General features: G+C 49.1%; 1 protein-coding gene across 1 annotated transcript; it reads right to left on the reverse strand.

Annotated features, from left to right (window-relative positions):
• Nucleotides 1-1,956: 1,956 nt before the first annotated feature.
• TMEM171 (transmembrane protein 171) lies at nt 1,957-10,742 on the reverse strand (the record flags this gene model as incomplete). The annotated part of the gene is made up of 4 exons (XM_080924878.1): nt 10,689-10,742; nt 7,980-8,693; nt 3,932-4,067; nt 1,957-2,155 (listed from the first exon to the last, which is right to left on the reverse strand). The coding sequence occupies exons 2-4, from the start codon at nt 8,611-8,613 to the stop codon at nt 1,957-1,959; spliced, it is 969 nt and encodes a 322-aa protein (XP_080781004.1). The 5' UTR covers nt 8,614-8,693; nt 10,689-10,742.
• Between the last annotated feature and the right edge of the window lie 1,684 nt (nt 10,743-12,426).

The following is a 12,426-nucleotide window of genomic DNA, read 5'->3' on the forward strand; positions in this document are numbered from 1 at the left end:
TCAGCACCGTTAGTCATTAGAGAAATGCACATCAAAGCTACAGTGAAATACTATACTGTATGTATAGAGATTGTTGTTGTATATGTATGTATATGTATGTGTTGGAGATTGGTGTTAATTCTTTGAATCTGCGTGTCCAAATGCTGAAGGTCCTGGTTCCCAGTTGGGTTTTGATTTATCAATAAAGATGTCAGCAGCCAATGGCTGGGCACAGGGCAGGACACTGAGAGTTTCGAGGGTGAGATAAAGGGAGAGTCTGCAGACTCGGGAAGAAGAAGGGGACGCAGTAGTGGCAGGCTATAAAACCAACCAGCCAGCCATGTGGGTTTTTGGGGAAGTGTCCATTGGACCTGGGGTGGTAGGGGAAAGGTTTAGGAGTGCCCAACCTTTGAGGTAGCCAAGGTATTTTAAACTTAACTGGCACGTGTGTGTGTGTGTGTGTGTGTGTGTGTGTGTGTGTGTTTTCTATTCATGGATCCTAGCTAGCTCCTGGGCAGGTATGCGTGTGCAACCAGCCAGGAGCACAAAGCAGTCTAAACGCAACAGTCATGTTGGAAAATTGTAGCGGTTTTTGTTTGTTTAAGGAAAACAAGTGCTGGTGAGGATATAGAAAACCTCGAACTATCATCCTTGCTAGTATTGGGGTAAAGTTGAATGTCAGTCACACCCTGTAACTGGTAGAGATGGGGATGCAAGGAGAACCTGGCAGCCAGGTCCACTGTGATCTGTTAATAGTCACTTTGCCACTTGTCCCTGTGTTTGTGATGATCCATCCCAACTCTCCCTCCAAGGCCAGGCCTCTGCTGGGAGGCCATAGCCTCTCTGACTTCTCTCCCCAAGCTACCGAAGACCACAAGAGCTGCCAGGTTGAAACGGATCTCCATGACCACAAGGTCAGACTTACTCCTGACCGTTCCTAACAGTTTGCTTAGCTTTACCACCACATAAAAACAAAGCCCTCGGTCACAAAGTCCAACGTTGAGCCATTAAACAGGCTCTGAGTTATAAATAAAGACTCATAACTGGAGTGATTCTACCCAGAAGTCTCGGCTTGGCCATTTTAGACAAATAACCACAGAAGGAAGTGACGATAATTTATGCTTTGTTCTAATTTTAAAATGTGAATAATTAACTTGAAATGAGAAAAAAAAATAAACACAGACTTTTAAGAGCAGTTCAGTCCAATAAACGTCCAATTTAAAAACAGATGACAACTTCTGGCCCAAAAAGCCACCCTGATTTATCACTGTGGTAATTCACAGGTGACCCGTTAGTAAGGCAGACAAACTGCCCAGGCCCACAGCCCTGTCTTCAGTCCTCAGACACTTGAATGCTAGATAACACCAAGGCTTTCAGGGTTTGTAGTTTATAGAGAAGGCACGCACGCATGCACGCACGCGCGCACACACACACACACACACACACACACACACACACACACACACACACGCATTCAGAGCTTCTTCATTAGAAGTCCTGTGACCTTGAAGATACCCATTAGTCTCTCTGAGCCTCTGGTTCCTTATCCACCAGTACAAACAAGGCCACCAGCTCCTAGCATGGTAGGTTTTTTTTTTCTGGTTTTATTGGTTGTATTTTATTTATATTTCACATGCTATCCCCTTTCCTGGATTCTCCTCTATACCCCCTATCCCATCACCCATCCTCCTGCTTCTATGAGGGTGTTCACCCACCCACCCCCTCCTACCTCCTCGCCCTATAGTAGGTTCTAATAGGCAAATCCTGGTGGTGCCTGGCAGGATCATGCCACACCTCCCCTGTGGTCTGAAGCACAGACAGTAGGGTCTAACCTGAAACATTGTTCACTTCCTTTTGATGCTATAGCAGAAAAATGGGAATGCAGAAAATGTTATAGTATTTTTTATTACAAAAACAAATTAAATTAAAAAAAAAAGCAATCCATTACATATATAAAACCGTGCTCGAGTCCATTGCTCATGGTGGGGATGGCTCAGAAGGGGCAGCCGAGGATGTGGCTGGAGCAATTTCTTTTTCCTCATATCTAGGGGGCAGGTCCAGTGGAAGATGTCCCATGTGTGAACTCTCAGAGGATGAACCCGGCCCAGAAATAGTGTATATGAGTTCCCGATCTCTCTCAGAGGCTGCTCCCTGGTTCTCGGGAGTAGGAGTCCTGCTGGAAAGAGAGAGCAAGATTGTGAGGGGATCTGATGAAAATGTCAACCCCTAAGCATTGCGATTTTCTGAGCACATGCTCCTGGGAGCTTCAGTCCAGGCTAGGAGCTGTCTCCTGTGTTTTCCTTTATTGTCACTGCTGTTGAGACAGGTTCTCTCTGTGTACTCCTGGCTGACCTAGAACTCACAGACATCTGCCCATCTCTGCCTCCCAAGTGCTGGGATTAAAGGCATGTGCCTCCACACTTACCTGTTCTGCTTTATAGATCTGCTTTCCTTCCTCACCCCTCCCTTACTTTTTCTTTTTCAAAAGCTGTGCAGGGGGCTGGGGAAATAGCTCAGTGGTTAAGAGGTCCTGAGTTCAATTCCCAGCAACCACATGGTGGCTCACAACCATTCTTCTGGTTGGTCTGAAGAAAGGAACAGTGTGTTCATATACATTAAATAAATATCATGTAGATCCCTGGGATTGAACTCAGGTCGTTGGCTTGGCATCAAACATTTGGACCCAGTGAACCATCTTGCCAGCCCCTTATCCCTTATCTTTCTTAAATTGGCTGAAACCTTAAGACAGCCTGGTTCCTGCTGTCGTTGCCTTTGCCGTTGTTCTACGTGGAAAGGTTCACACATCATACGTGCCAGCACTGGGGCCCACACAGTCACAACCTTCTGAAGGGGATACAATAAGGTATGTGAACATATGCAAATAGATAATGAGAGCCCTAAACCAAAAGCCTGATGGGAGCACTAGTCCCTAGAGAGGCTCCAATGGCAGAGGACTAAGGATTTAATTCTACTCTGCTGCCTTCTCAGTGGGCACTCTTAGATACATGATTCACCCTCGTGAGTCTGTTACTGTATCAACAATATTCTGATGATGGCAGCACCTTCCTCCTAGGGTGACCATGAAAATCAGAAAGTAGTGCAAGCCAAGCCAGACCCAGAGGTATGCTACACTATAGCAGTTGCAAACAGAGACTTATCGAAGCCTCTAGACAATGGTTTTTAGGTTTGGAGAACTTTAATCATTGGAGGAAAAAAATACAGCACTCATTATTCGATGTCTGTCTCCAATTGTCCCGTTTTTCTCAAGGTGCACTTAACACCCTGGTCCCCAGCTGTCTGTCACTCAGGAGGCTGCTCTGTCCTCTGCCCACCTCCTGCCCCCTCTAATTGGAGGACCTCTTCCCCTACTTTTGCAGCAAACAGGGATAGCATGTTCTTCTAATACCTCGAGGAAGGGCACATGTCCTGTGGCCCCTTCACCAGCCTGCTCTCTTCCATCCCCAGGGGTCTCTTGAGTGATGACAGCTATCTACACCAAGTCCCTAGAGTCTGACTTCTCTAAGACAGCCAGGGCTACACAGAGAAGCCCTGTCCCTGGGTAGTTATCTGCATCTCTATCTTCAAATGGTTCATCAAAACTCCCAGGCCCAGAGAAGGCCTCCTCCGTTAGAATACTGAAATCCTTCTGAACATGTCGAAGGTTCTCTGTGGCCTTGAACCTCTCTGCCATTGGAAGCATCAAAGCTCAAGAGCTGAGGCCCCCAGTCCTTGTTGTAGCTCCCAGTGAACAGTGGATAGATGGGTAGCTACAGGAATAATAAAGATGCTTGGAGGTTTCCTAGCAACCCCTCATCACTCAGCTTTCAAGCTGCCCAAGGTTCTTGGCTGAATGTGAGCAGAGAGGCATGCCACCAGATACACCCAAGCCTTAAAAGTGACACTGGCCTGGAATGACACATGCCTGCTGATGACAGTCCAGGGGGAGCCTTACCTGTAGTTAAAAAGACTGGAATAGGAAGGTGGGTTTTCAATCCGGTGCAGACTGTTAGCCCCAGGAGAGGGAGCCACCGCTGGAGACTCAGGAAAGTAAGGTGGTGGAGGGGGCGGGAATATTATCACTGAGTCACCTGGGAAAACACACAGTCATAATTAGAAAACAAAACAAGTTTAATGACATCCATCTTGCCTCCCCCATAAAAGGTCAAAACACCCTTGGGTGCTCCGGGATGAAGAAGTGGGCCTGTGACAGTTCCATGACAAGTAAAATAGGCTGTGACTGGGAGGAGACTGCTGTTTAACAGGTGTTTCTGCTTGGGATGATGGGAAGGTTCTGGAAGCTGAACTTGATGATAGTATTACAATATTTTGACTATATTTAATAATGTTACATTGTAGTTTTTGTTGTTTTGTTTTTTTTTGTTTTTGTTTTTGTTTTTCGGAACAGGGTTTCTCTGTATAGCCTTGGCTATCTTAGAACTCACTCTATAGACCAGACTGGTCTCAAACTCTGAGATCTACCTGCCTCTGCATCCTGAGTACTGGGATTAAAGGTGTGTGCCACCAACTGGCACATTGTATAAAACAGTTAAAATAGGGCTGGGGGTCAGGGAAGGAAGAGGGATGGCTCAGTCAGTAAAGTACTAGCCTCAGAAGCAGAAGGACCTGAGTTCAAACCAATCCCTGCACCCATGCAAGACACTGGTCATATGGTGTATGGCTGTAATTTCAGCTCTGGAGCAGTACAAACAGGATTCTTGGGGTTTGTGGCTAGGCAGCCTACTCAAATCAGCAAATCTTTGGTCATAGCTGAAATCTTCGTCTCAAAAACTAAGGTGCATAGTGACTGAGAAAGATACCCAGCATCAACTTCTAGCCCATATGTGCACACATCTGTGCACACATGCAGGTGCATGTAAACTCACATAACACAAAAGTATACACAAATTAATAACGGTTACATGAGCAAGTTTTTTGTTGTTTTGTCTTGTTTAAGACAGGGTCTCACTGTGTAGCCCTGGCTGGCCTAGAGCTTGCTGTGTAGACCAGGTTGGTCTCAAACTCACAGAGATCCACCTCCCTCTGGCTCTTGACTGCTGGGTTTAAAAGATGTGGGATTAGAAAACACCACACAGGATCTTAAAACAAGCCAGCCTATAATTCAGAGCCCTGGGTTCTCCCAAGGCAATATAGACCCGACCTCTAACAAGCTTGTCTCAGCTAAAGCATCTGTGAGACTCAATAGCACACTCCTGCAGATTCCCAGGGGTGTTCTGCTCAGAAAGTTCTTGCTTTCGTGAGCATCATAATTCATCAAAAGCTGGATAAAGTGCAGAATGGCTCAGATATGGCACTCATGACAGTATGCCACACTGTGCCCCTCCTTCACCCCAGCAGCATGGGTGCGCTCAAACTAAAAGAAAGTTTAGTTTTGTATCTGTTCACTCTGAACGGAACCCCTGCATTCCAAGGAAAGGGGACAAGGGACCAGAAACAAGCTCCAATTTGTCCCCAAATTCCAGTCCCTTATAATTTCAGCCCATGACCGCCACCCAGAATGTTCTAGACAGGGAGCAACACTCCTAACACAGGACTGGGGAAGGAAGGACTCTGCTAGGCTGGCCCAACCAGGTGACAGCGACAGGAAGATGTAGTAAAGGAGAACGCTACTTCCTTGTAAGGAAGAGACCAGTTCACACCAGCGGCATGGCTTTTAAAAACCATTTGCCGGGGACCAAGCCAACGTGGCCCCGAGCAAACTCAGAACCCTCTGGCCTCAGCTCCAACAGCTGTCGGCTGAGCTAAACAGCACCTGCCACAAAGGACAGAAAGGACAGGATGTGCCCACTTGTGTCCAGTGTTTAAGCACCACTCCACAGAGCAAGCTGCCCAGCCTCCTACACCTGGCAAAGATACCTTTGTCTCTATCACCACTTAAGGGTATGTATTTGCCTGATAAAGAAATATTTCCAACTGGCCCTAGCCATTCCCCCCAGAAGCTACAGAGATGCCCAGAGAGTGAATGAATCCTGCAAAGAGATGGCAGGTGGACGGACCCTAACCCACTTATCACTGATTGAAACCTGACACACTGGAGAGGTTCTCTTTGAATTCATCTAGTTGCTAGCTGGTGCTTGGCTGCAGAGATGGCTCATGGCGGACTGCTCTTTCCAAGGCTCCGAGGCCAGCTCTCAGCCCCAGCATCGGGCAACTCACTACTGCTTATAACTCCGTTCTAGGGGATTCAGCACCCTCTTCTGGCCTCAGGAACTTATGTGTATATGTCCCTAAATATACACACTTACTTAAAAATAAAATAAACCTTAGCTGGGAATAGTAGCCCATGTCTTTAATCCAGGCACCCAGGAGGCAGAGGCAGGCAGATCTCTGTGAATCTGAGGTCAACCTGGTCTACAGAGTGAGTTCCGGGACACCTAGACCTGCTGAATGAGACTGTGTCTCAAACAAACAAACACAATAAAGGAATAAATAAATCTTATTTTTTTTAAAAGAAGATCTTAGTAGGTCTAGGAACTGGAATTGAATATTCACTTATATAACTATAATATAATTATACCGTAGTGTAGGGGGCCTGAAAAGCCCACGGAGCATCTTGGAATGTGCTTTCGCTGAAAACAAGCCTCCTGATGCATGTTCACAAGTCCAAGATCTAGCACTAAACATGTCTACAATGGGACAGTGTCGAAACCTTGTGGACCCTCTTCAATAGCCTCAAGGGGAGAAGAGAGCTTGAGAAGCCAGGGATTTACAGGTGTGACTGGGCACCAGAGGGAAGGTAAAAGGCGAGTTTTAAAATTTGCAACTTAAAAGGCATGCTAGGACAAGGTACACGCGCAGGAAGGACCCTGGCTCTGCTCCCGGCTTGCCGGATTCCAGCCACCTGCTGATGGGAAAGTCCCCTTCTGCTAAATCCTAAGAACACATCTCAAAATGCTCCCAGGCCACTGGAGGGGCACACATCTCTGAAGCATTCAGAGTTAAACATACTTAACAGATAATGTTAGTAACACTGGGGAGCTCTTCTTGTAGCTCCCCGAGTGTCTTCTAAGTGTCCACCTGTGGCTAGTAAAATACGATCCAATCTGTGAGTGCTGAGGAATGCCCTCCGCATAAGCTAGACTGTATGTGGCTGTCCACCTGGCTAGCTGCTCCCCGCCTCTTGCTCATTCGCAACCTTGGGCCCCCATTTCTTCCCGTCTCCTGTGGAATGGTTAAGTCTGTCTTGGTGGGTCGTGCTAAGCATGACTGAATCTCAGACAGTGAGCTCTTTAACCCTAGGGGTGTGTTTGGCACAGGATGAGATTCTCCGTGAGTGCTAGCTAGTAAGAGACTTGTGTTGTCGCTATCAACATTTATAGACACAAATAAATGGACCAGAGAGTTTACATCTGCTCTTCCCCTCCGAGCCTGATACCTCAGGAGACCAGAGGCACAGTGAATTCATTCCCTCCATCCATGGCCAGTGAAGAGGACAGAGGATGTCCCTCACATGAGACATGGCTCACCTATTTGTCTCTTCTTGGTACCTCCACACTTTCAGGAGGCCTCATTACACAACCCTTCTATGTCCGAAGGTGATAGGCAGTGAGGGGGACCCCAACAGGGTCCCTTAACTAAAACTGCTGCCCCATTCCATCATGAGAAGAATAGAGAAATGGGAGTTGCTTGGTTGGTCCCTAAGATAATAGAACACTCCAAGACCTTTGTTCCCAGTCAGGGTCATTACTCACTGCCTTAATGCTTCTGCTAAATAACAGTGTTGCTGGGGAGAAAACTCTCCAGGGCATACCACAGAGATGTGTGTGTGTGTGTGTGTGTGTGTGTGTGTGTGTGTGTGCGTGCGAGTGTGCGAGCGTATGTGTGTGCCTGTGGTGGTGGTGGTGGTGTTGGGATATCTGTGTTCTCAAGTGTGTACACACGTATGAGACAGAGAGGAGTTGAAGAAAAGCAATCTACACCAGGCCTAGGGAAGCCTGGTAGAGTCTGAGCATCCACTCCGTGCCCACAGCGCAGACACTTACCTACAGTGATGTGGACAGGCTCCGTACTGTGGGCGTGTCCACCTTCGATTTCAGAGGCATCTCGGCTTGAACTCAAGTTGTTTTTCTTCTTAACATGGGCCACCACAAAGAAACACAACCCCACAAGCACGATCAAGGGCCCCATGATCTGCATAGAAAGGAAGCCGCAGATCTGGGGTCCTTCCCCACTGTTTGTCTCATTCAGTGGTTCCTGTGCCCAGTCTGAGCCACAACCTGGCACCCAGATGCCCAGTATGCTAATGAGCATGCCACTGGTCAGAAACAAGAACCCAAAGATGAGACACTGGGCAAACTGGCGGCTCTCTCCACAGAAGAAGGATTGGTCAGGGTCCTGATGGCCTTGCCGCTGTCGCTCCCGCAGTTGCAGGCGTGCCCGGGACCGGGCTAGAATCACAGCCCCCAGCCCCATCACCGCACACGAAGGCCCGGCGATCTTTAGCACCATGCTGCAGTGTGAGAGAGGCTTATATTGGCACGCCTGGTACCCAAAGATGGAGAGCAGGACTCCTACACACAACAGAACTGCACCGAAGACAAAGAGGAAGAAAATGAGCTTGCTGACATGCCGGTCCCTCTGGTCTCCGTCCGACTCAGCAATTCCTACAGAAGACATGGCCAGAGAAGAAAAGGCTTCCTCGTTGTTCCCGGGCAAGAAGGAGGAATGTGTTTCCTTCCCTCCGGTAGTTGCAGGCTCTGCAAGCAATAATAAATGCAAAATTACCGAGAGTACAGGTATCTCTCTGACCAGCTCTGATCTCTTGCTGGCCATTGCTGAAATCACAGAGGGCTGACCTGCCAGGAGGCGGAACTTCATGCAATTGGTCTACCATAGGACAATGACTTGGCCTATGAGTCAGGTGAACTGGCATTCAAAGACTCCCAAATGTGTCATTTCATGAATATATCCAAAAAGAGGAAATTAAATTACCATGTTTCTGAGATAAGAAAATCTTTTTAAAAATAAATAAAATGACTGGCTGTGTGGGTGTGGCTTTTCCTGTCCTGTACAAACTCATTTCTCCAGGCAAAAGAAAAAAAAGATGTGAGATAAGGGAACAGCAACAGGAATAGTTTCTGATATACAACTGCCTAGTCAGAGCTGCTCAGAGCATTTTGATACATTTTTGTCCAGTTAACTAACTTTCCCCTTCCTGTTTAAGACTCCCGGCAGGTTTTCATTTCCCACTCTATCTTGAGGCTACCTCACCACCCGACCCAATGTCAGCAGACTCCATAAAACAAAAAGGTGGTTCCTGAGGACAGTGGATTTGTGGACTTTTACGTCAATTCTGTCCAAATGTGATCTTTGAGTTTTCGAGAAGCAAAACTTGGAGGCTGCCCTGACACCCTGCCCCCACTGGCAGCTCAGGTACAGGACACCAGCCTGAGACCTGAGAGGATCTGGCCCAACAGGTGAAGCCCAGCCCTATCGCCAAGGTAGACAGTGCCCCCGGATAGGCAGACAGGCCACAGCAGGTGGCCATCCTCCACACTGCCACCTACTTCCACAGAGGCTTAGACACAGCAAACAGCAGGTAGCTACAAAACACAGAAGGCGAACAAAACTTGCTGGAAAACCAGAAGTGAAACCAAGTAGGAAAGACCTTCCTACCACAAAACCACACAAAGTCATGGTGGCAAACACCTGTAATGGGAGACAGAAGCAGGAAGATCTCTAAGTTCGAGGCCAGCCTGATCCACAGAGTGAGTTCCAGGGCAGAATATTATGTAGAATATTATTAAAGGGCCCGCTGGTTCACACGGCACTGACCTTTGAACCGCTGATCTCGTCTCACTCTGGTGAATGAGTGTGTGGGACCTTCCTGTAGCACTCACAAGCACAATCCCAGGTCAGGCAGGACATATTCAAACACAGGGGGAGAAAGAAACTTTCAAACATACTCTGCCATTCACATTCATGATCGTATGAAGGAGTTCACAGCCCCGAGGCCAAGGCTCGTGTGTAAGGAGAGTGAGTCCGGGTGATGGAAGGAGACAGGTGTTGCTGCTCTAGAAAGTACTTTCCCCAGGGAACGCGGGATAGAATCAGAAGGAAAAGGAAGCAGAGGGTGAGAGGAGCGTTTCTCTCAAACCCGCAAAAGCCACATTCCGTGGAGATGCTAGGATGAAAGGTTTAGAGCAACCTGCTCGCTCCTGTGAAATACACCTTCCCCTGAATCACAGTCCCACATCTGTTTTTCCAGATAAGGACCTCCAGAGCTCTGTGAGGAACTCACTGTGTTCTGTCTTCAGCTTTGCAGCCAGTCGCGGGCCTTCAGTTCTTTTAAGGCAAACTTCCAAACACCAGCAATACATACAGAGGAAGCACCAAACGAGGTTTGTAGTTTCTTTCACTCCAGGACACCTACTAGCACATATGTTAGTCCCTGAACCAAAATAAGGTGAGGATCGCTTCGGCGGCCCCCTTAGATGCGCTCATAACACAGACACATCCAAATAGATGGAAAATTACATTAAGAAACTGAACCTTTTCTACTTGAAATTCAGTTTCCTCACAAAGCCAAATCCACCCTACTAAACGCTCCTTTGCTTTTTCCGAAAGCCAGACCCAAATCAAGAGCGTATCTCTGCGTCCAAAGCTCAGGGAGGATTGGCAAAGCCAGGCAAGAGAGGAGAATGTCTTTGCGGAGACTCCGGAGTAGCAGTGGTTCCAGAGGAGCCGCTTACCTGCGTTGGTCCGGGGACTCTCCGCCACACCCCTGGCTCCACGCACACCCTCTGCGCGTCCGGACGCGGAGGGCGGGCCAGGCAGTGCCCGGCTCGGGGGTGCGGCGGCCGGGCGGGGCAGGGTAGGGCTGGCCGGTGGGATCTGGCCGCAGCCGGGCGCTGCCCTTCTGGGGCACCGGCGCGCCACTCCGGAGCGCCGAAGTAGGGTCAGTTTCGCGGCCCTGGGACCGTAGGACTTGGCGGTACAAGCAAGGGTTCAGCGTAGGGTGGAGGCAGATGGGCACGCTCCGCCAAGTTGTGGGTACCAACAAGTCCAGATTGTCCTCCTCTGGCAGCCCGGGCTGCGTGCGGTGGCGACAAGGAGGTGGGCAGCTGAGAAAGGAGCTGGTCCCTTAGCAGCCCAGGTGCAGAGATCCGGGAGGGGGGGGCGCTGCTGCAGGATAGCTGATCCCCTGCAAGCAACCGGGAAAGCCTAGGGCCTCGGTCTGTGGCTGAGCATGGGTCCCCGCCATTCTGCCGCCACTGCCAGAGGGACACCTTGCCGGGACTTGCGGGACCTAGAGCCTCGCAGAGAGCTTTCTACAAAAGGATGTGGGAACCCCTGGAGAGTAAGACTGGGGACCTTGTATGCTAGCGTTCAACATGAGATCCTCGCTTATCCCCACCAAGTCCTTTGGTGGCTCACCCCAGTCCCTTTCTGGTCATATGTGTGCATGCGGCCCTCCTTTGCCTTAAAGCACCCTCCCTGGTGCTCCGGAGATTAAACTGTTAACTTTCCCTGCCCTTGAACCGTGAGGTTGATGGGTTTGCTAATCCCTGCTATTTGTAACCTGCCCCGTGACACTTGACAACTCTCCAACTGTGTTAGTTTCCACACCAGAGGTCGGGCCACTGTGAGGGGTGAGTCAAGTGTGCTCTGGGCCCAAACACAGAGGCACCGGGAGCTCTGGGGACTTTCCCACCCTTGCCTTTTCTCCCTAGCTTCCTGTCTCCTTGAAAGCCCATCCATTCTTGTTAGCTGACTGATGGATGAGTTAGGTTTGGTAAGAAGCAGAGAAAGGGGTCACAGTAGGGGTCAAAAAGATTTGGGGGCTGGTGGAGTGGGAAGGGTAATAATGGAGATGGGGGCTTGCCAGGGAACGTGGCGGGGACACTGGTCTCGTGGGCCAAACGTGGGCTTTCTCACAGCCGGGGTGCTCTGAGCGTGGAGCTTCTAACACGACAGACTTACATAATGGCTAATGCCAGTATTCAGCACGCAGCTGACTCTTTGGGGAGTTCCTGCCTTCACCTGCAGCCCATGGTCCCCTACTGTGTGTTTTCAGGTCTCTGAAAAAGTTGGGGTCTTGAGTGGATGGGGACCTAGCAAGCCAGTTCATTCAGTGAAGGAACTGAAAGCTCGGGGGGTTGAAGTGATCACTGTGTCCGCTCATATGCAGCCAACAGTTTTGAAAGCAATGTTCTCTGACTTTGCCTGTCACCCAGAGAACACACAGGCTGTGGATTTGAAAAATGTTTTTATTACATGGTCTTGTGATGCCAGGGAGGGACCAGTACAGATCCATAAAGAAACTCTCCCAAGGGCACTGCAGTCATTCGAGTCTTGGGTGGGGATATCTTGGTCAAAGTGTCAAGATAGATGCTCTGGAAGGGCACCAAGGTCTGCCCAGGTAACAGCAGCTGATGCCCAATGGCGGCAAGCCCTGAGCTTTCTAAGAACTCAGGACTTCACGTAGGA

This window comes from Micromys minutus (genome assembly GCF_963924665.1).
Source record: "Micromys minutus genome assembly, chromosome: 11".
NCBI classification, from domain to species: domain Eukaryota; kingdom Metazoa; phylum Chordata; class Mammalia; order Rodentia; family Muridae; genus Micromys; species Micromys minutus.